The following is a 24763-nucleotide window of genomic DNA, read 5'->3' as shown; positions in this document are numbered from 1 at the left end:
TACAAGTGGAGACAGTTATTATAAATGTTTCAGCAGTACCTTTCTAATCCCCTTCGAAGTTCTCTCCTAGAGATGCGATGTACTCGTCCAGCGCTTCTCTCGTTCCTGTTAACATTTCCTGTGGTCATCTTTTGATGCCGTGTCCTGCGTTTCTTCCACGGTGGCGAATCTTCTCCCTTTCACAATTTTAGTTTTGACCAAGCTGTAGCCATACGCCACCTAGTGGCACATCCAATAATCACACCTCACTCCTGTGTTATTGATGGCGTATTTTCAGGTCCCCGCCTCGTACAGCGGAGTCCACTAAGAGCTGTCAGCTTACCAACAACTTTCATCTGATATTACATATGAATATGTTTCTTCTCAGTTAGTGAGCTAAATCACAAGGTTGGAAACTCTGTGAAATGCTCCTTTTTAAACTGAAATTCGCCTGAGTCAGATATGATATACTGTGACTTTGACAGCAGCTTCTTTTTTTTTTTTTCAAATTTTAAGTCACAGGCTGTGATTTTGATGCGTGAACAAGCAGTAGTGATCTCCTCTGAAGTCTGTTAATGAGATAAGTATTATGCTGTTTTAAAATACCGTCTCAGACATTTATAGCAGCTAAGCATATGATATATTTTTAGGTTGTTTTTATTTTAAAATGTTTGTTCCTTTTGCTGTCGCTCTCTCCAGCAATTAGAGACACAGAGGCACAAAATAACATCACAAGACAAGCAGTGACGTTGATCACCAGCTCTGTATCTCACATAAATACTATATAACAGCAGCTGGCTGTCTGAAGTGAGAGCTATCCAAACTTTCCTTTTGTTGTTTGAGATGCATGTAGATGGAAACCATTACGTTGACTTAAATGAATTATTTAAAATGGTTCCCATCTCTCTGAGCCTTAACTATGTTCCTTAATCTTAAAATGCTTAAATGCTTTGCTCCTCAGGACTTCATTTAGCTGTTACACTGTCTTTAATTGAGATGTTCTTATGTAGAAACTTAAAAAGTACAAACAGCACAGTGAACTTTGTACTCACTTAAAATAAATACAGAAGTGTATTTTCTATTACTCTCTCTCTGTAGGGATTCTAGTTAAAAATATGTAATAGCTCTCTGCACCTGCTCGGCGCTTGAATCTCTTCACTTTATTAAAGTTTAATTTTGTTTTGGGAAGTTGCAGGAGCAGATGGCAGTCTCTCCAGAGTCCACTCCTCTTTAGCCTTCACTTTAAGTTCAAACTGTGTATGTACTTCCTTTTTCTGAACTGGTGGTTTTTGTTCAGACTGGTTTAGAGGCTGAATTAACGCTAATCCTACTGAAGCCTGCTCCAAAGTTGTGTTTGTATTACTGTGTATTATTAAAGGGGATGTATTATGCTTTTTCTTATTGTCAGACATATATATAATGTCACAATGTCGGATTTTAAATGTTGAAAGTTGGATGTTAAAAGTGGTCGACGTGTCAACTGACAAGGTAAACGTATGTAGAAGTAATCCCTGTGAGCAAAAAGCAGCAGCTTCAGACTGAACTAGGGGTGTGCCTGAATACAAATACATTATTCAGCAAAGCACAAATAGTGGGGTTTTTTACGAATATTTGTTTCATACAAATATTTTTTAAAGTATTTGTTAGTTAGAGGTCTGTTAGCAAAGAGGTGAGAGTAAAGTTTTAACTCAGTAGTCAGCACAGTCGTCTATGATCTGTGAGACTCCAGTTTGGGGACTTCCTTTGTAAGGTAGTTTATTCATAAACACTTTAATTTTCTAAAATTAAAAGTGTAATAAAAGCAAAAACAGGATTTTTAAGCCTCTCTCCACTTTTATTCGAACACAAATACAAATAATTTTGCTGCCTCAACAAATACAGATAGAAATACAAATACTGAACTCTCTGTACATCCCTACTCTGAACGCTAAGTTTCCAACGGTACTTTCAGCGCGAGCTGACGTCAGTTTGTGACAGATTTCATGGATATTATATGGACATCTGCTACGTGCACAGCGAGCAAGTTTGCTGCTCCGCTACAAGAGTAGTTACGCCAAGCCACGACTCCAGCACAGCAAAGTAAAAGTAGTTTACCTGTTGGAAGTGTGCTGGTTGTCTGCAGCTCTTCTTCAAACATCATCATCACTGTGGCTGTTCCTGCTTGTACTCTTCCTCCCTGCATTATTTCTAATCGATCCACTGAACAAATAACTCCATATGTTGTTGTTTCAACCAGTTTTTAGCGCCACTAACAAAGTTCTGCTAAGTCAGTGAGGAACACATTTTTACTTCCTGCTAATTCTTCACAATAAAAGTCTCCCATTAGTTAGTCATGTAAAAGCTTTTAATTTGAAGCAGTAAAGCAGGAAATGTTTGGTTTGCAATGACGGTAAAGTTACACAATTCTGATACATAAAGCTGGCCAATCAGAGCAGAGTGGGCTCATCAGGAGGCGGGCCTTAAAGAGACAGGAGCTAAAACAGAGTGTAAGAGAAACTGTGCATATTGAGGGGCTGCATAAAGGGCCAGTATAAGATAAACCAGGAGTTTTTTGAATTTTGAATCATGCAGAGCTACTCTAGTAGAGCTGAAATGAGCATAATAGGTCCTCTTTAATTCTGTATTATTGAAAAATACGAGCCAGCTTGATTCATTTCATCATTTTAAACGTGGAAACTTTCAGAAGAGAAAAGCAGCATTTACACTTTTTAACTCAAAGTTAACACCACCGTGACTGCTCCCTACAGTGATATGACTGCTGTGACCTGCTTTGATTGGTCAGAGAAGACACAACAGAGAGAACAAAGAAAATAAAATAAATGAAAATAATGAGCTTATCAGTGGGTGACAAACAGTGATGTCTTTTTTTTTTTTATCTTTTTGTCGTGAGCCTAATTAGCAGATGAGAGTGGTTCCAGTCAGGCAGCCTTTCCAAATCTTTAAGTGTCTGTGCAGCGATAGATTCGATATTAAAATTATTCACCCAGTTGCAATAAATTATCTTAATTGCTTCCAGTGAAAAAAAACCCCCTCCCTTTTGTTTTCCATTTCCTCACCATGCTGTGTTAACAATAATATATAATAATATGATTATGAAAAGGCGAATTGCTGGGTGTGGGTGCAGTGGTCAGTTGGTAAATCATTATGTCACAAATTTGATTGAACCCTTTTGCGTCATTCACCTCCACTCATTTTGTCTCTCAAACAGATGCTGTGAGAAAAAACTAGAATATTCACTTACAGGCTAGTAAAAGTATTCATACAACTCTTCTCTTATTTCTTTATTGTTTTTAGTTCACTCTGTAGTCTGTGAAGTCACCAGCTGTTTTAGTTATCAGTCTGGTTCATCAAGTACAGCTTTTATTTCTCACTCATTAAATGCATGTCTCTCGTTTACACAGATGGGATTCGGACCAAATGTGGATGATTTGGGTCAGGATGTGTTTGAGTATCTGCTCAAGATTTGATGTATCTCAAGTGTTCATGATGGATGTTATGAAACATTTAAACTAGGCTACATTAAAATTGAACCAGTACCATGTAAGGTCAAGCAGATCAAGTGTCCCTTACGTTTGTCAAAGAGCTCAACTGAGTGATGTCTTAGGCTGAAGTTTTAAGCGAAAAATCATGTTTGAACACGCTAACAAGGCGCGTGAGAACATTTAAATACTCACCAGTGGAACACCTGCTCATGTTGTGGTTGTATGGTGTTTGGAAAGAAGCCTGTTTGAGCAGAAGCTGCCTTCTCAAATTGAGTTATATAACTTTGAGATTAGCTGAAAGAAAGAAGGAAATGCAGCAACTTTCCTAATATAGGAACAGTGAGATTGTCAAAACCTTAAACGAAGAACTTTGTGTTGTGTGTGCACATTTTTACAGCGTAGAACACCTCATTTTAAAGGATATGGCTGCTGATTTTCTATGTTTTTCTTATTGTCAACAAATCTCATGTGCAGAGTGTTTATCCAAAGCCTGATATATCTTATCTTCTGTGCCATAGAACTCAGTTGTTGTCCAAAAACTATTAAAAATACATCAATGAGCCAAACCGCTGCACTGGGTGACATGTTCCACAGAGGAATAAGATAAATCTGGCTTTGGGTTCACACACAACACTTGTTAGTAGATCAGTTCATTGTTGGTTTGGCTCCAAACTCCAAGAGAAATATAGAATATCAGCAGCTTTATCTTTTAATAACTGCAAGGGCATCTTTCTGTTACGTAACATGCATAACATTTATACAGATAACATGGTAATCATTACAGTAATGAATACACCACACTTCTTCTTTTCTTAATGTATACATGCAGAAGGATAAAAAACTGAAGACACAAGAAAAATTACCGGCTCCTTCTTCTCCACACGGGTTGGCATAGCAACCAACAAAGCACAGCAGGTCACAGTTTATAGGAATATGAAGCACAGTTGGAAAGAGTCTTTGACCAGTCAGATAATTGCTCAAGTTACCCAACAACAGTAGATAACAAACTATAATCAAAGAGACATTACATCATGGATTTTTATGGGTCTTTCATCTGATTATGTTGGGGGAAAAAAACTCCATATTGGGAAAACCGTGGCTGTATGTTTTTTTAAACACTGACTTTTCTTAGCTCCGTGCGCTTGGCAGTTTTATCAAGTGTGGAGGCACCTGGCAGCCGAAGCGGAGAATAAATAGCCACTTATTCTTTTTTCAGTAAGGGGAATACTATACTTTAATTTGTTTTGTGCTTGAATGAAAAACTGAGCTACACACAAGATCAGCAATGAGATGTTTGGGGTAATATAAAGTGAGCTAATATGAGAGACCACACAGTGTTTCTCATATATCATTACCAAGCTAAGAATGCACACATAGTATAAATAGTCACCAGATGTCTATTTGTTTCTTACAATTATAAGGTTTTGACAACGTATCGTCTTTCCTTGGAGAAAGTTGCATTAAGTAGTTTCTGACCACTTGGGGGCAACATAACCTCGATACTCATCAAGTGTTCATAGCTAACGTGACATCGCCAACCCACTTGTCTTTCTTTATGTGGTTGAATGTTAGTCCAGTGTTCACTGGTGTTTTAGCTCTGGATTGGTCGTATTACTCATGAGAGAGAGTCAGTGGACATAAGGAGTCCGCTATATTGATTAATGAACCGAAACCCAATGACTGAAAGCTGCATAGAGCAGCAGACCGGGGTGTTGATTCTCAGTGAGATCAACAGCTTTATTACATCAATCCATCAATCAATCAAACTTTATTTGTACAGCACTTTCCGTACAGGGTAGTTCAATTTTAAAATGCTTTACAGGTGACTGAGAAGCCAATAACAAGACATAATAAATGTAAACAGTACAAACATTTGAGACATTTTTTTCCAAGAAATGGAAAAAGATTCAAATGTAATAAAACCAATAAAATAGATGTAAAATAAAATAAGAACCATAATAACTAGAACTAGAAGAATAAGAACAGATAAAAGACAATAAAAAATAGATATTAGGAAATAAAACACTTGAAAACATGAATCCAGTAAAATAAATGATTTAAATACAAGAAACAATGACCATAAAATGTTCTAATCAAAAGCCAGGTAGATTTTATGTTTACGTTTAAATATATCAGCAGCAATGGCAACCTTTCACTTTATAGAAACACTCACTGTAGCACAGATTCTGAATACTATTTATTGCTGAATACTAATGCTGCCACAACTAATAACCCTTCTGTTCAAACTGACCATCAGGCAGCAGCAGGATCACAGTGTGTTTGTTAGACATCTGAATACAGAGCAGGAGATAATGATGATATAGTTGGGTAACAAAAGAAAAAACATGCACGGAGAAAAATAATATGTACATACAGGACCAGCACCATCATCAAAACACTCAATGACAGAATATCTTTTGGATGACTTTGTGTTTATATTTCTTCCAGAATAGTTTCAGAGACTCGGGAATCTATTCAGAGCAGCACTGGAGCTGTCGTTGCAACTTTCTAAGACGTATCATGTTGTTTGTTCCTTTGTCATGCATCTTCACATCCGTTTACATTTCAAGGAATTTATCTAAAGATCCTATTAAGTGCAATCCAATACTTTGAGATTTACCGAAATACCTACCGCGGCCCAGCAGAGGAACTGTAGATCCAGGGTTGAACGTTGCTAAATTTGGCATATTGGAACATACTGAAACCCTTCCTGGTCCTGGATTCTTATTATACTCTGAACTTTGGAGGGACCAAACAAAAGAGATGAATGTGTCTGTGATCATAAAATATTTCCTTTTGGTATGAGGTCAGATTTTTCCCTTTCCAGTGGTAATATAGGACTTAACTCTCAAATTAAAACAAGGCTAAGAAGAACACATTCTTGCTTTTTTACATATTACAACAGTGAAAGAGTCAACTTAATATACAGTAATAGAAAGTCAAGAATGTGAATTGTTAGCAGAAACCATAGACTGTATATGAAGATGGACGTAGCGAGGTGTGACGTTACCTGCGGGTTTGGATTGGAGTCAGGACCTTCCAGATAAGGGAGTGCAGGATGTTGCCTTTCACACTCTGGAAACATGCTCCGCTACCTCAGACCCAACCTAACGCTAGCTTACTGGGAACAGTGAGCGGCACCCACCCAATGACGACCAGCATACTTATCAGACAGCCTGAATTTAGAGGTTGAGACCATAATGACTTGTTGGAAACATTGATTGATAGTATTTCTAGAGAGGTAGAAGGCACTTCCTCATTGGCTTCATCCTCGCCGTGGTAGTTGCTGCTTGGCAGAAACACCAACTTTTTTTCAGGCCATTAGCGGTGCGGCTGTATGTAAGCAGGGAGGTCTGTATACACTGTAGGAGTGGAAACTTCAGTCTCTGTAACACCACTGCAGCTTATTAAGGCCATGAATCAAACACTGAACTGCACTGACGCTCTCATTTGTCCAATGAACCAAGTATTGTCTCAGTCACTCAGCACACTCATTATTTATGTAGTTGTTGCCTTCTCCATGCACACATACATATACATTCACACACATACAGTATATGCCCCCACTCATTACCATACTCACACTCTCTACAAGTTCATGAAATAAGGTTATTTTTCAAGTATTTTACAGGATATCTGTTGCAATTTGGTGTTTAATTTTAGGTACATTCATTTGTGTTAATACGTTTGTTTCAACTGTGCAGATTGTTGATTGTGCTCTTCTAATAATGATATTGTAGGGCTACTACGAACAATAATTTTCATCATCGATTAATCCTATGATTATTTTCTTTATTAATCAAATAGTTGGTTTATAAAATGTCAGAAAATGGTGAAAAATGTCGATCACTATTTCTCAAAGCTCAGGATGCAACATGTTAAGATGCAATATTGAAATTGCAGATTTTTCGAACGACGGACTAATTGATTGACTTATATTATCATATTCTGTAAATTAGTTAGTGTAATACTCAGCTTTATTATCCAAGTACATTTGAACTCATTCACAGAGAGAAAATACAACATTACAAAAAGCTACGTTTACATTTCACAAAAAAATCTCAAGAATAAAAATATTTTGGGTCGCTGTCCGATATCAAATTCTCTGAGTGAAAGTTACTTCTGCATTTAAAGAGAGCAAACTGTCCGTCTTTACCTCCCTAATTAACATCTTAAAATTATTTGTGTTTTTTGGGAGAGGAAATGTTGCCAACAACATTTCAGTATTTAGCCTAAATGATGTGACACTGTAAATGTTAATTATTGAAATGATGCTTTTAAATCCCCCTTGTAATTATTATGAAATATGAAAAGAGGTGAAGTGCAGCCAGTCTGAATGTGTTTAATTATTAAAATGAATTAAAACAACATTATGAATAATGTGACTGCTGAGAGAGATGGATTCTACAAGCTGAAACACCCGAGTTTCGACACCCCTGTTAATTTAATCAAATGAAGCACTGTTATTATAGTTGTTGATTATAGAATATTTACTGGAAGGCCATAATGAATAACTGTTGCCTTCAAGAATGTGTCACCGTTATTAATATTGCTGCATTTTATTCATTTAGAACGATTCAAGATGAAGCCAAACCAACTTAAACTGATAGTAAAGTGCATCTTAATGGTTTTATGTGCACTCACAGTAACACATTAAAATCTGACCCACTGTCTTTGTCTCTCTGGGTCCAATATGTCTTGTAGACCAGTGATATGTCATTTTTAACTGCAACAACCAGAAACGACAGCATCTGACCATGTAGTCACTGACTCATTAGTATTGATCAACCCGTTCTATCAAGTTAGCAAAGATGTATTATTCTATTGTACTTCTTGCTGCTTTAATAATGCAACATTTCATTTATCCCTGAAGGGAAATTTTCTTTTTGCTTACTCATCCATGCTTATGTTAGAGTGCAGTTACCGTGGGGCATTCAGGAACTGGTGATGCATGTTGACATCATGGCACTCAGATCTCTTGGTTGAAGGATAGTCGCTGTTTAAATGCCGATTCTACAGGTGTTTCTAAACCTGGTTCAAATCCAGTGGATAAGTTGGTAAACTTGGTGCGTTTCCCCCTTGGTTCAGTTTCTTTTCACAAAGGAAAAAAATCAAGAGAACCAAAATGCATCAACATTCTCTCCTCTCATTGGTTAGATATGTCTCGGGTTTGAGCGAAAACGTAAACACACAACACACTTCATTGTTAGTCCAGGACGGATCTTGTCTCAGTCTCCGGCTAGCTGCTAGCTACTGTTGATTTCACTCAGTACGTCTAGTAGTTAGATCAGATCGAGGTCTGATCACGTTGCCACCACAAAAGTGAACCACTCCAGGATTTGTTTAGGACCGAAACCAGACCAAGACCACTTCCTCTAAAGGGTCTAGACACCTGTCCACATACCTTTTTAGAGCCCTACTTTTTTAAATTATGTGCTCTCCCTTTATTTCCTCACACAGAAATATTTAAATCAATCAGCCCAATACTCAAACCAAGCCTACATCCTCCTGTCCAGTGCTGCTACACATCAGGAGTACTATGTGTCTTTGTGTCAACACTGAAACTGTGAGATAAACAAGAGAATATACACTTTTGATACTAAATTCCTCGTGTATTTGTGCCTTTGTGTTTTAACCTATGAATATAATTCAGTTCCATCATCGCTCAGACAAATCCCCGTGCGTCTGCTGTGATAAAGTAAATGTCGATTGTGTGCTACGCAGGGAGAGATGAGACAATGCAGCCAGCCAAGCCGTCCTTCCTGGAGTACTTTGAGCAGAAAGAGAAGGAGGCCAACAGTCACAATGATGGAGGAGGAAGAGGAGAAAACAACGCAGACAACCGCAAACTGCCCCCTGAAGGAGATCTGGAAGTGGTGAGTGTGTGTGTGTGTGTGTGTGTGTGTGTGTGTGTGTGTGTGTGTGTTTTTTTCAGACATTGTAAACTAAATTGGGGTCGGGTAGGTTGTTACTCAGTTGCTGCAAAAGTCAGTACATCTAATACCTGCATGGATCCGTGCAGACTCGCTATAAGCTGCAATCATCATGGAGGTTTTGTTTTTTGATGTGTGAAATACAGTAAAAACTACAAAGAGTACAGAACTGTGCAAAAGTTTTAGGCATTAAAAGTAAAGTGAAGATGCTGAATAGTTTTTTATTAATCAATTAATTTGATACAAAGTTGAGTAAACAGAAGAAACCTAAAGTAAATCAATATTTGTTGTGAACAGCTTTGCCTTTAAAACAGCAGCAGTTCTCCTCGGTTCACCTTCACAGTGTTTCAGGTTCTCAGCAGGTCGGTTGTTCCTTCATCTTGGAGAAGTTGCCACAGTTCTTCTTCTGTGGATTTCGGCGTCTCAGCTGCTTCTGTCTCTTCATGTTAATCCCAGACTGACTCCATGATGTTGAGATCTGTTGCAGGACTCCTTGTTCTTCTCATTCTCAGATGCTTTTCTGAACATTTTAAGTGCCTAAAACTTTTACACAGTATTTTGCTGCTCGTTGCGACCACAGCTGCAGAATTAGAGTTTTCTCTCTTTTTGGGTCAGTTCGGGTCAGTCACCACAGCTTTGATCGGGTTTAATTATCCTCAGGTCTGTTCAGAGGTTCAGTTTCAGTTGTTCTTCTTCTTATCGGCCTGTAAAGGAATTCTGAAATAATCTCAAATCATTTAGATTTAAAGCCTTGAGGTACTGGGGGTGTGGGAAGTGGGTCACTCCCTCAGTTAAAGGTTAGTTAATGTAAATATTGGTGAAATATAATTATGAGGAGCTGCTGTTTAGGTGCCTCCTGTTCTCACCTTTATGAGCACCTTTACATCTAACACAGTGAACCGATGCTTCTATGGAAAATATATTACAGTTAGTGAAAAAGCAGAGACTGTTTGTCTTGCTTAAGGACATTTAAACAGGACAAATGGCTGCTGCTGCTGCTGCTGCTGCTGGAATTAAATATTAAATATGTGACCTTTATGTTAATGGTGGTTTCTCTTGCCAGACCACCCTGCTGCTGATCCTGCTTTAGATATTCAGAGAGCACTGAAGCTGCTTCTTTCTCCTCTGGTGCAAAGCAAAACTAAACGGGGATATTAGCACAATAAATCTTTGTTTCTCAAACAGCGAGGCAACCATTTCTTGGATTATTAAAAACAACAAAATTTGATTTTTCTAGCAATTATCAATGGTGACATAGTGCTTTTATTTTGTGAAATACCGACGTATATTTTCTCTTTTTGGTGTCATGTTTTATAAAAGAACAAAGGCGCGTGCATGTGTGGCTTCATAACTGGAATTGGTGTGTGCGCGTGCGTGTGTGTGTGTGTGTGTGTGTGTGTGTGTGTGTTACATACATCTATTGAGACTCAGCTCCGTGTCGTTGCACTAACAGACAGTGACAGTTAACCGCCGGCTGACCCCGACTCTCACTCTTGTCCTCCTGGATGTTTGATACTATAAGTCTTCACTATGAAACATGCATGCTGTCACACACACACAGCGTCATCTTCAATAGGTGTATCGCACATTGCTGTGACACCTACACACTGTCAGATTTAATATGTGTCTCACACACACACACACACACACACAACACATTATCATCTCCAGTAAGTAGATGATGTCACAGTGATGTCAGTCAGGTAACAGATTTGGGTCGATGGAAAGTTTTTCTTGTATCTTGAAGGGAGGAAGTTTTACATTCACACTACTAATCTATTTGCTATCACTGTGATTAGGAAATATAAGCAATAGTTCAGCTCAGTTTAGTCACTTTATCATACCAAATGGGAAACTTGACCTGCAGTCAGGGCCACAAAATAAAGCACAAATACAAAGACAGAAACAAAAAGTATAAAAAGCTACCTCTATATACAATATATGCAAAACACAATACTACAATAAGACAATCTCTGAAATACTAAATTACATGTGCAAATGAAGCAAGGTTATTGCACGGTTATTACTCCTATTGCACGTGAACCAGGGTAATCTAAATCTACAGCCTGAGGGAAGAGTTTCAAACATGCATTATTACTGTATTACTATGTCAAGCCTTGCTTAACATGACAAAAAACAACAAAAGACTCTTTATGTAATGCATTGTTTTACAAAAACAGCTGATTTACAGAATTGTTGGACTAAGGAATGCTGATTTCAAGCAATTTCCTCAATCAGTTATCATCCTCTGATGATCAGTGATCAATTCATAAGCAAATCACATGTTTGTCGTCACAAAACATTACACAAATTGCAGATGGCAGATATCCACTCGATATGACTAACTCAGACTGCTGAGCTTCAGATAAACATTTAAATGTGGATTTTGGCCTCCATCACTTCCATTAAAGCACATTTGAAGGATCTTTTAATATCCAGTATGAACAGGAGGAATGATTACAGCGAGGAAAACCTCTTTCACCGTTCATATGGACACCTGACTGCTGGTTTAAGACACACTTGAAAAATTGTGAACATGTCCTTTAATCAAATTGACATTTTAACAACATTAATGTAAATGTGGTGGGTTAGCTCAACAGCTACCTGCAGTCTGGATAAAACACATCATACACGGCGGAGTTACGATCAAAATAAGATGAAAAAAACTGGAGAAAATGAATCACAACTCTTTGCTCTCACAATCTGAAACAAACAATCCATTCAGACAGATATAAACATGTTAGTTAATCAATAAAAAGCTGAATGCATCATATATTTCTATTATTAACGTTCATTCATATTATTGATACATGACATTGTGATCATAGGGTTGACATCTCATGTTGTTACTTTTAAAGCAGCAAGTTGATGAAAATGAGTCATCGTCTGTGGTTCTGGTGCAGAAACATACTGACAGCTGTCAGAGTAGCTCAGTATATACAAGCTACAGAGACAACAGGACTTTATGGCAAATAATAGAAGTGAAACAGGAAAAGCTCTCGACTCTCTGCTGCTGCACCGTTTAGAGTTTCAGGCAGTTAAGAGTAAAATCAAGTAGGCTTTACCTGACAACAGAAATCCCACTCGGGGGGATTTATTGTTCCATTAGACTTGCAAATGTGAAGATAAAAAGCTCATTTCTTCCAGGAAACTTTAATACTTGGAAGCAGCTTGTTGACAGATTCACGCTGACTGTTTAATTTTAGATCTGTCTACTCTGCTATTTTTGTGTTTTGCCACCTTTTTTTTTTTTTAAACGTAGTCATTAAGACAGTCGGCTTATCATCATGTCGGCTGGTTTAAAACTCTCAGTTTGGAGTTTCCACATTTTTAACTGGTTAAGACTTTAAGTCTATAAAGAGTCTTTGGTTGCCTGGGTAACTGTCTCTGTCACACATCAGCGTTCTCAGGTAAAGAAAAAAATATTCAGGAGGAAAACTGAGCTGTGTGATTTGGGTGAAGTGGAAAGTGAGTTCCATTTTTTTATTGTACTGTATAAATTATGATGACTTTGGAGGGCACATTTTCCATAAAATGGCTCAACAAAGGCTTGAAATATTGTGGTTTACAGATCATCAAAAATTTAAATGGCTGTTTTGTGTTTAAGTTAGCAAAGTTTGTGTTCTGACCCAGCTCTCCAGGGGAAGAGGAAGCAATATAAAAACAGAGTTATTTATAACAATGATCGGTCATAATTGACTTAATTGTACAAATAACAGAAATAAAAGAGGTGAACTACAGAGGAAGAGGAGCCCAGTGGTGCCGCTCAGATCAAATAAATAAAAACAACCAGAAGATGAGTCTTAACTAGACTAAGACTAAAGACTGAGATCAATTCACACGTCAATATATTTTCTGAACTGTTGTTTTTGTCATGAGTACTTTAACACGGAACACGAATATTACAGCAAAAAAGTGACAATTTTTTTCGTAACAAGTCGATTTTTCTGAGCTTTCGCACAGCAAAGAAAGGCATCAACCAATCACGAAGCGTAATCTGCACAGACAGCTGTTGATCACTGTTTATCACTGTTTATTACTGTTTATCACTGTTTATTACTGTTGATCACTGTTTATCACCCCACGTTGGGTGTTGACATGAGACACAAACATCCAGCTATATGTGTTTTGAACTTACTTACCGTATCTACAGTGGGCAGGGAAATAAAGCCAATGAATCAACATATTGATTCACGTATCATCACATTCATCGTCATCATCATCATCATCATGTATTAATAAACACAAACACTGTTGATTTCTTCCCGTGGAGTCGACGTGCTGTCAGTCAGCCTGGTGAAGGCAGTTTGTCCTCTCAGCTCTGACAGACGGCTGCTTCTGTTGACAGAGACGCTGAACGCAAGTCGCAGATCATCATCATCATCACATCCAGTGATGATGATCTTGTCCTCCTACTCCTCACTCGACTAAAGAAGAGGAGTGTTATATTCGTTCAGTCCACACCGACTCTGGCCTGCATTCAACACCTCATGTCCATCTCTGTAGAGTTTAAACTGTTTTTGATGTGATTTCTTACTCAGAATCCAACAAAGTTGCAATATAAAGCAAATAAAATGCAAGGCGATCACAGTGTGAAGTAATTTAACTGTATTTTAGCACCAATAGTAGAATTTAAGGAAAATACTTGACGACACTACAGTCATCATAGTGTGAAAAATACTTTAGGGAACGTTTCAGTCCCCAGAAGTAGCTGCAGAGTGAGCGCTCCTCGGTTTCACGCTGCTCTCCGGGGGAAAATCATTCCACTACATCAAGTCGACCCATCTGCTTGGTGAAGATGTCTACGACGGGTACTGTTGGCTGTGGACCTGGACCCAGGGTTAGTCTGAGACGGAGGCAAGAGGAGAGCTGCCCAGAGGAAGAGAGGCCTCTCCCGGTTAGGCTCTGAGATTATCTTCTACCTTAGGCTTAGAAGTGGTGAATTTACAGCTCACAGCAACTTTATACAATATAGTTTCTGGCTTTAGTTTGATATCTAGTGTTGGTAAAAAATGTCCTTAGCTCGGAGGGCTAATTTTGCTTGTTTACGATATTACATGAACTTCGCTGTCACCCTGAACGCCGACCCCCGTTCAGAAATCTGTTCAATAAAGCATTGCTTGTTGCCACACATATAACGTACAAGTAGTGAATAATTGAAAGTATTTTGCTAATCAGGATCCTTCTGGTAAATTCAGCATTCAATTGAGACACAAAATAGCTTTTAATTAAATCATCAATGAAACTCACGGATTTTCTGATTGCCAGATAGTCTGTATAAAAAAAAAAGGAACAAATAGTCGAATATTCATATGGAACAGCCAAATCCGATTCAACTGACTAAATTCTGAACCAGGTTCAGCCCTACTGGATTGGAGACCTGGACTGGGTCCTTCTCCAATCAGGGGCTTTAGGATGGCAACCAGGAAGTGAGATGGACGGCGTCTCGGCAGCTTAATTTAGATACATGCAACACATCATCTCAAAAGCCTCAAGATGGATTATGTTTTTATAGTTATATTTATGACACAATAATAAAACTTTCATTCATTCATTCATTGTTGTTAAAAATAAAACCATAGTAGAATTCAGCAATTAAGGCATGTTGTACTGTCTTGCAGTATTTTTTTTTATATTCAGTTGCCTTGTATAATAGTTATTATTTTATCTGTGGTTTATGCTCTAACCAGTTGAGCGGTGTGACAATGCAACACAGAACACGTGGTGAAAAAGCACTAACCTACATTATTCATGACAAGCAGAGGTACAACAACCATTCTCCCCCAACTGCTCCATTCTGTCCTTTTTTCTTCCTTTTTCTATTTTTATTCTTCCCTTATTGGTTTTCTTTTTTTTTCCTCATCTCCCATCTCCTCTGCTTCCATCTTTCCTCTCTCTTCAGATATCTCCTCAGATGTCTCCTCAAGGAGACTAAAGGAGTTTTATCTCACTGATCCTGACTGAAGGTTAAATCCTAAACCCTTCAACAGCTAATGAGCCAATCTTCATTCACTCATTCTGTAAGTAGTTAAATAGCATCTTCAGCTGTTGTAACAAACACACACAGCTTAATATTTATCCTGATGGTGGTTTTAGCCTCCATAACTCCCAGTAGACTGCTGGTTTTCATATCGACTTGCACATCCCGAGTAGAATTTGTACGAGAGACTAAGTTGGTTTGAGTTTTGGTTGAATGGACATGAACCCAAGATTGATCTAATGTCTTAATAAATAAAACATGTATGACACATTTTTAACACTGTTATGAACGAAGATGAAACATTTAAAGTGCTGAATCCATATCCGCTGCTACATTTATAGACTGGTGTAGTACAGAGTGGTCCACACTACCCCCAGTTTGATTGGAGGATTTTATAGTTCACATTGAGTTTATAGATTTATGTTCTTACTTGTCTAAAGCCCAAAATCCTTAACATGATTCATTGTTATTTTTCAATCTTTTATGGTTCTTGTTTCTCTACCAAATACTTGTCACATCATGTAAAAGGAAGTTGTAGTTTTTCATCAGTTCATCTGGTTCTTTGTGGTCAAATTCCTCAATGAAACCAAGAAGTGTTATTCCCAACTTAGCCTGGAAACACATGGACAAATATAAGGAATTAAAACTTTATTTAAAATCAATTGTCTTGTGTAAGAAAAATGCAAACATACTCAGAATCTTAAGAACCTTTCTTTGTTATTTCTGTATTCTTATATTGTCTTTGCTTGTATCATCGGCTTCAATTTTCTTGCATCTGTCCGCAAAAGGATAAAGAGTCATATCGAGGGAGAAGGTCTGTTAAGGAAAACCTTCAAAGCCCCAATCTTGCTTCTTCCTTTCATTCCTTTTACAGCAAAACTCGAGAGACACTTAGCCGCCAGACATTTGTCCTTAGCAGCTGAGATTGACTCTAAAATGAGAATGGCAGGTCCAATTTAAAGGTTTAATGTAAAGCTAACCTGTTGTCACTAACTTCGGGGCTAACACCCTTCACTTTTCCAGCAGTTGGGGAAACAACAGATGAGACTTTCCTTTGTCTCGAGAAGATGCAGCATTTATCAAGTTATATACTGTAGTCTGTACTGTACATTTACTGCCAACCTTTTCCTCCGCTCACATCCACCATCACTTTTCTGCCGCTCGCTCTCTCCACTCGCTCAAGCACACACATTACGCGCTGCCTTATTCCTTAAAGGAGCTACGTTATCAGGAGTTTCCCTGGCAACAACACAGAGGTTGACTCTCATTTCAGTTCAGCACTGCTCAGAGGCTCCCAAATCTTCTAGTAAACTGAATATCTTTGGCGTTCGGACTGTTGATCGGGACAAAACAAGACATTTTAGGATGTTACTTTGGGCTTTTGGAAACAGTGATCAACATATTTCACCATTTTCTGACATGTATATAGACCAAACAACTAATCAATTAATTAAGAAAATAACCAACAGATGTCTGCAGCTTAATCCACCTCTTCACTGTTGATCCATTTGTTTAGTAGCAAAGATTATTTTTATAGCACCTTTCACAGACAGCAGTCACAAAGTGCTTTGCAGTCAAAGAACAGTATGTTCCAAAAAGGTTGTTGCTTCATTAAAACCTTGCAAAATGCTCTTTGGAGTGCTTTGAAGTATTGTATTTAGCTCTGTTGTGGAGAAACTGTGTGTTTGAAACATATTGAACATACAGATCAATACTGGAGAGAGAGATTATCCTGCAGAAGTCATTTGAGAAATTTCTGTGGTTGTTTTGATCCGTTTTAACAATGAGCTGTGAGGGTAAACTGAATAAATTGGGATTTACTTTTTCACCTCTTGTTGGCTGATGAAACGGTGAATGTTGCCTCGGTGTCTCTTATTGATCTGTCCTCGCTCCTCGCTTGAACCGGAAGTCCATCTCAAAGCTCTTATTTGTGGTCTGAGGAGCCTTCATGGAAGTCTTTTACAGGCCAACATGCCCCCTTATTGGATATCAGTAATTGATTGGATGCTGTAGCTGATCAGACTGATCTGATACATCACAACATCACTGCAATTATAGATAACAGATTAAACTCTAGCGTTAAATTTGATGTTTTCTGATTCACCATCTAGTCAAAAATCTGTTAATTGTCGGTCTGATCAACAAAAGAACCATAAACAACTTTCTTCATTTATTAGAAAGAATTTTCCTCTCTAATGAGCCCCCATTAACTTTTATTATGGATGAAATTAAAGTAACAGAGAGTCTGTCAACAAGAAACACATTTTAAACACATTTATATTTTACATCATTGATCGTCATTTCCATTCAGTCACATGTGAGGCTAATCAGGTTTGATATGAGTCACATAATTTCATTTTTCCCTGAAACATTTAGCCTAATAAATAATTTCCAGTGTTCAAAGAACACTCTGATCATATTCTGGGTTATTAAATAATGAATTTATAATCAGAATATCAATAAATACAGACGCAACTAATTAATAAATAATATAAACACATTCTGTCAGAAGAAATGGTTCCTGTGCCTCTGAGCAGGACTCAGTGTAAATACAGACTGCAGAGACAAAACTGCTCCGTCAGTGATACATGTGCAGATACATGAACGTCTCTACAGCTGTTAAAGCCGACTGACAGCTGATCCAGCTGTGATCAACTGCAGTTGTCATCAGAAACAGACGTCGCTTTGCGTCTCATGTCTCTAAAAACGTATTTCCTTGTTTCCTCTCTCCTCGTTTGGTTTCCTTGCGTCTCTCCTGCATCCTCATTTGGAGGGACGCAAGGAAAAGACACAATTAAGAGACTTGAGATGTATCCAGTGTCTGTTTTCAAACCAACAAAGGTGAAGAGTCTGCACATGAACCCTTGTTGGGTAAAGGTGTAAGAAAGGAAAAGGCTGACCACACTGAAACGTGGTTTTCCCTGATGGAGAGCTTGCAAATATAAAAAACTTTGATATTTCAGTGTGGGGACAGCCCTTGCGTGGTCCAGTTGTAGGAGCTTCCCTTATCTGTTCACGTTGATCCTTCTACTGGACCAGGACGCCAGTGTTATTTTAGCTCCATTGATTGAGGGTAATAAATAGCCGGAGAGCGGAGTGCTGCTGGTAAAAGCTGAGTGGGGGAATCCCCTGGGGAACAGCTAAAGCAGGCATCAGGTCCCTATCTGAGGCCTACAACAGAGAGAGGAGGATTGAATAAATGTCAATAGATGAAAGCTACTAAAATAGATACACTTATCGGACACCTGGGTTATCGCTGTCATGCATGAGATATTTCTAGGTTGTGGTAAAGATTTTAAGTGTACATAATGGACTCGCTGCCTATTGATCCGAAGTCTTCAGATCCTCCAGTAAAGAAGAGAAGTCATTAGTACAGAAGGTAACTAGTTTTATATCCAGTTCTGAGGAGCTGCATCAACCCTTTAAAGCTACTTTTTTATCTGCATTTGTAAATGTTTTTGGCTGATTCAGACTCAGATTTTGACTCTATGATTGTTTTTAAATACTGCAGGATCTTCGAGGTAGTGAACTTGAGAATTTTGCATTTGTAAATACATGAATTCAGCTGCAGAATCAAAGAAACAAACTCCAGAGTATAAATGCGGTTGACTCAGTTTGCAGTAGAGTTTGTTTAGATGTGTGACTGAATATTCTTCTGTTAAACCCTTCAAAGTTCATTCTTGACCTCGCAAACAGCAGCTGACAAAACAATCTAACTCTGACAGTTACGTTTCAGATGATTTGACACAATGGATAATATAACAAGCTTTTAAAATACAACATATTGTTAAAGATGAAACCAGTGGTTTCCAACCTTTTTGGCTTTTGACGTCTTACAAAAAGCAGTGTGTAGTCGGGGTCACATTTCACATGTCTATGAGTTGTTAACAGCTCCACCAAATAGTGATTTTTCCCTCTAAACTTCTCACATGCTTTCATTTCAATAAATGTTCAAATGATCCAATATTTCAGCAAAAATCAAAGATTAGAGAAAAAGTCAAAAAACTGAAAACAGATTTGTGTATCAGAACTTTGTTTTTTCTTCTTTCATCTCCCATTAATCATCTCACGACCCCTCAGATTTATCTGCTGACCCTTTGGTCGCCAAATAAATCTAAATCTCTGTAAGCAACGTGTATAAATTGAGGAACAGCTAGTGCAGAGATTTAAAATTTAAAAAATGGTAATGTGTGTCTACTTTTGGTTCAAGGTACATCATGAAATTGATGCTGTCAGACCTTCTAGTCCTCGTCTGAGGATCGTAGCCTCACTCCAGCTTCGTATTTAAACAATATTAAAGAGATGATATGAGTCACTGTGTTTAGGTTCAGGCATATAAAAATATCTGACATGGTTTGTGTCTTTCTGTAGGTGAGTACTTGGTCGGTGGAGGAGCTGCGGCTGCGTCTGGCCTCTCTGGACCCGCAGATGGAGCAGGAGATCGAGGAGATCCGTCAGCGCTACCAGGCCAAGAGACAACCCATCCTGGACGCCATCGAAGCCAAGAAACGACGGCAGCAGAACTTCTGAGAAGAACCTGCCGAGCTTCTTACAGCAACAACTGGATGTTTCATCTCAACTTTTCTCTGCAGCAGTTTGTGAAACGTTACTCGGACTGCGCTGCGGTTTCCGGACAGACAGCCGGATGTAACGGTGTGATTTTGGAAAACTATGATCTTCACTTTGGATGTCAAACTGCTGAGTACGTTACTTCCAAAGAGCTTCTTCTCTGTTTGACTGGTTATTATTGACATTTATTGTGACAGTTTGATTTTGGGATCCATTTCCCTTCCTTTTTGCCTTCGTGAGATCATCTGGAGTCTTCAAGAAAGTTTTTACATCTCCAAGTTTCAACAGTTTAACAACTGAGAACATTTAATTTTTTTTATCATCCACAGCTGGACGTTTCTTTCTGGTTGTTTCAAACTTTTGCTCAGTTGTCTTAGGACACAGTGATGATTGTGTAAAAGCTCCTCGCATCTCTTTGAGTTTTTGTTGTTTTTTTTTTTTTTTTATCATGTGGTACATTATCGTTTTAACTGCTCATCAGGTACTCATCAGTTAATTTCTTTAATTGTTTCCTGTCATTGTTGTTGTTTGCTGCTGAGCTTCTCAGTGTTCAACTCTAGACTGTGAAAGTCTGGATGAGAGTAGAAACCAGTCATTCCTCCTCCTTCTTGAAAAAATACACAAAAAGATAAAATGCAGGATACAAATGATTAGTTTGTTCAGCACATCTAATGTCATAATACGTCGGTCAGTGTGATCACGAGTCACATTTTCAAAACCTTTCAAAACATTTATCAGAACGATGAAACATGAACGAACCGTTTATCTGCAATCAGCTGTGTTGACTTTGTGTTCATGGCTAAAAGGATTCATCTTTAATCTTTTACCCTCCTGAACTCTTGAATCTGGCTGCGTCTTCACGCAGTTTGCCAGCAGAAGGTTCCTCACTGTAAACTTTTAAAGATGCTTATTACATTTTTACATTTTATTCATTTGACAAAAATGAGCTTTGAAAACTCAATTTCTTTAATTCGGTTCCTGCTGGTAAGTTTTCTGTTTTTACATACAGCCGTTGGTGAAGTCCCCTGTTATAATTCACCATCTTCTAGCTCTACAGATGAGTTACTATAGGAAGTTACATAGATCCAGTTTGTTATATCAGGCTACATGTTTGTGTCTCAACCAGATAGTCACTAGAATGATTCTTACATTTTCTGTCAGCTAAAAGGAAAGTGGCAGTTAAATTTTAAAGAGTCTTGGGAAACGGGGACTCCTCGATGTAGAGAAGGATATAATTATTTAAAAAGTTCAGCAAATGCAGCTACTCATTAGAATAAGATAGTTTTCCTCTAAGATCACCTCATTTCTTCAAGTTACACTTAATGCCTAGATGATGATGATGATGATGTTTCCTCTTAATGGATTTAACTGGATATTAGACTAAGCTCCCATTAACAACAGGACCAGTTAAAGACAAATATGAAGAATTAACAGATTGTCTTTGAGATGAAAGTGGTTCCTTAGATCAATCTGAGGAGCCACGAGATGATTAACAGCATAAGAAAGCACAAAAATTCTATATTTCTAACCCAAAATTATATTTATTTTTTCAGATTTTCCTCCTATTTTTTTTAAATTTCTGGGTATTTTAACCACTTCAGGTCTTAAATAATCACTTTTTGGTTTATTTAAAGCCAGAAAGGTTGAGAACCGTTGACCTGACACACACCTGCATTTGAATGTCTTAATATCTTTTATCTCAAGCTGGACTTCATGTTTTTATTTTAAACTTTCTGATAGTTAAAAATGTACGAAACTGCACAAAATGTTTGTAAGAGAACTGAATCAGATTCTAACAGTTTGACCTTTGTTTGACCTTCTTTTTTTTTTTTTCAGTGAGTATTTTTCTTCCTGCGTAAGCAAAAAAAAACAAAAAAAACAAGGCCTGGGTCGACAGATTTATGGAGTAGATTCAACAAAGCTTTTATTTCCTGGATTCATTAGTTTTATCTGGCACAGAGGACTCAACGAAAAAAAAAAGTGCCAAGAAGCCGCACCCATGATGCACTGCGAGCGGACCGAAGCTGGCGTGGACCCAGGTCTCATTTACTTCTAACATTCCTCGGAGCACCAGACACATATTTATGAACCATCCAGCACAAAAACATAAGGGACGAGTTCTATTTTTCTACGTATGTTTAGCGGTTACACGGTCGGCTACGAGAACGTTTTCTTCTCAGGTCATAAAACTCCTCAGGGGTGTAAAAATAATGACAGTAGTGATGATGATGAGAAATTACTGTAGATTAGAGTTTAAAGACCCTTCACACACACACAGTCATGTCTGTATATATCTGCACCGCTGGGTTGTATTTGTATATTGTGATTAATCTGCTGAGTTGAGGTTTAATCCCAAGAGGAGACATTTCTCATTAAGTTATTATCTTTTAAATACGGAGTGGTTATCAACAGACAAACATGGCTGTCGGATGTTTTTGGAGCAGAAACCTCCCAGCTGGACGAGTTCTAGTCTAAACCTGATGACTAAATGCTGTATGAACCTGCAGACTGTAAGATAATGACTCATTATGACCACAGTTCATTTGTCATTGTCACTTATGTGTTACATGCAAAGCAAAAGGGAATTTTTCTTTCTGCCTTGCCAACTTTTTTGGATGTACTGCTGTTTATTTTTTTTTATTTTAAGAGTGATCTAAAGTATAGAAACTGTTTTTTCTGACTTGATTTTGATCGAGTTGATGGAAGATATGAAAGTGTTTTGTGTTGTTATTAAATGTAATGCAGGATGTGTTTGGTGCTGGCAGAAATTAAGTCGTAATCACTGGAGAAGATTTAAAGTCAGAAACTTCTGACTTTTTGGAATCAGTTTTAACACAAAAACCACTGTTTGTTTTCTGCTTTCTTTTGTCAAAATGCTTTCTGTGATTGTCTCAACTTTGAACTCAACGTTTTTATACATAAACTGGTGACTAACGAGGCCGAAACAACGAACTACTGCAGCTGTTTGTCGCTTTGTTTTTACGCCTTTTAATAGTCAAACAGACGAGCAGCATGAAGGGAAACTTGTCTCCACTGTTTCCTTCGTTGTTTTAATCAGCAGCGATGTTTGACTTCAGTTTCACTTTTGTTTGTTTGTGCTTTAAAAAAAAAAAAAAATGTCTTTACATCATTCTGCAAAATTAAAAAGCGGTTTATCTGAACTAAAGCTGCAACTAACTTTCATTATCAATAAATCTTAGTTTGGTTTATAAAATGACAGAAAATTGTGAAAAACATTGATCACTGTTTCCTCTACTGTTGTTTTGTCCACAACTCAAAGATATTCAGTTAATTATCGTAGAGGACAAAAGAAACTAGAAAATATTCACATTTGAGAAGCTGGAATCAGAGAATCTGGAAACATTATTCTTAAAAAATGACTAATCAATTATCAAAACAGTTGTAGATTCATTTAATTGTTTGCAACTAATCAGCTGATCATTACAGCTCTAATCTGAATTATCTTAAATTGTGCTGTGATTTCATTTAGTTGAGATAAAACGATATTTTAGTTGCATCATGAGGCTCTAATTTATTTTCTGTGAATCGGTTTTAATGTGTGAAACCTACTGAAACGTATCTGGAGTGAATGGATTCATAATTTCAAGTGTTACCACTGTTGAGGCTGCTCAAGTGTTTAATTTATTCATTTTCATACATCTTCAGTAGCTCAGATATCCATTTTTTTCTTCTCAGATTTGCATTTATTTTGAGCTAAAGTTGTTTAAATCGTATAATCTTAATACCTCAGTGTTCAGTGTGAATGCAGGTATTAAAACTGTTCAAACACAGACCCTCATTGACTTTATTAAACTGTGATACGTGAATAAACAGAGCAAAGAAAAGTGGAGAAACAACCTCTCACCGCCCGCTAGAGCTCAAAATGTTTTGTTTTTGTTTGTTTTTTTACGAGACAGCTTCAGCTCACTGATTGTTCACTGCTTCAGTGAAAATAAGTGAAAACGTTTCTGACAGCTGAAGACTCAGAAGTCGACACTGTTCCTGTTTTTCTGCCTCTTTTATGTGCGAAACAAACTCTCTTCAGGCCTGCGCGGTACGGATCTGACGTTAACTCGTCTGTTCTGAGCTCCCTCTTCGTGTTTTGCACACTTCCTGTATGACGCCTGATGTGTTCAGGTGCACAGCGTCTGAAGTATATATGTTTGCCTTAAAGTATGCAGTGGAAATCATGCATATGTTTGAGATCACTGATGTTTGGTTCATGTGCTTTTGTTTGCTTGTCTAATAAGGACGTTAATAAAATTGAAAAAATCAAGGCTCTTGTGTCTGTCTTTACTTGTAAGAAATGTTTCTGTATTTCACACAGAGGGAATGATTTATTAGCACAGAGGGGATGATTTATTTAGCGGTTGCCTCTAGCAGCCGCTAAATAAATCACAGTTTACTTTCTTTAACCAGCTTCTACCCTGGAACATGAATTATAAAGACTGTTTACTGTGTCTTTAAACAACAGTCAGGTGTCCGTATGAACAGTGAAAGAGGTTTTCCTCGCTGTAATCATTCCTCCTGTTCATACTAGATATTAAAAGATCCTTCAAATGTGCTTTCATTGTAAGTGATGGAGGCCAAAATCCACAGTGTGTCCACACAGTCATTTAAAAGTTGACGTGAGGCTTCATCAGTCTGAGTTAGTCATATCAAGTGGATATCTGACACATTTACAGTCTTTTTAGCATCAAATTCCCTCTTTGTGTTTCCCTGTTGAGCTGCAGGTGGAAGTATAGTAACAAAAAGAGGAACTTTGGCACTAAAAAGACTGTAACGTTGAAAGATATCTACTTGATTTGACTCATTTGGAC

The 24763-nt window shown here is 37.8% G+C and overlaps 1 protein-coding gene across 1 annotated transcript in view; it reads left to right on the top strand.

The window, feature by feature from the left end:
* LOC122980744 (serine/threonine-protein kinase 4-like) overlaps positions 1-24219 on the top strand; it is a 43663-nt gene extending 19444 nt beyond the window's left edge. The window contains exons 10-11 of the mRNA XM_044349050.1: positions 9186-9337; positions 19746-24219. Of these exons, the coding sequence (XP_044204985.1) occupies positions 9186-9337; positions 19746-19904 (311 nt within the window). The 3' untranslated portion in view covers positions 19905-24219. The remainder of the gene's footprint in view (positions 1-9185; positions 9338-19745) is intronic.
* Positions 24220-24763: the final 544 nt, after the last annotated feature.

The sequence above is a fragment of the Thunnus albacares genome, chromosome 4 (assembly GCF_914725855.1).
Source record: "Thunnus albacares chromosome 4, fThuAlb1.1, whole genome shotgun sequence".
NCBI lineage: Eukaryota > Metazoa > Chordata > Actinopteri > Scombriformes > Scombridae > Thunnus > Thunnus albacares.
The sequence above is the reverse complement of the archived record's forward strand: the minus strand, read 5'-3'. Positions and strand labels throughout refer to the sequence as shown.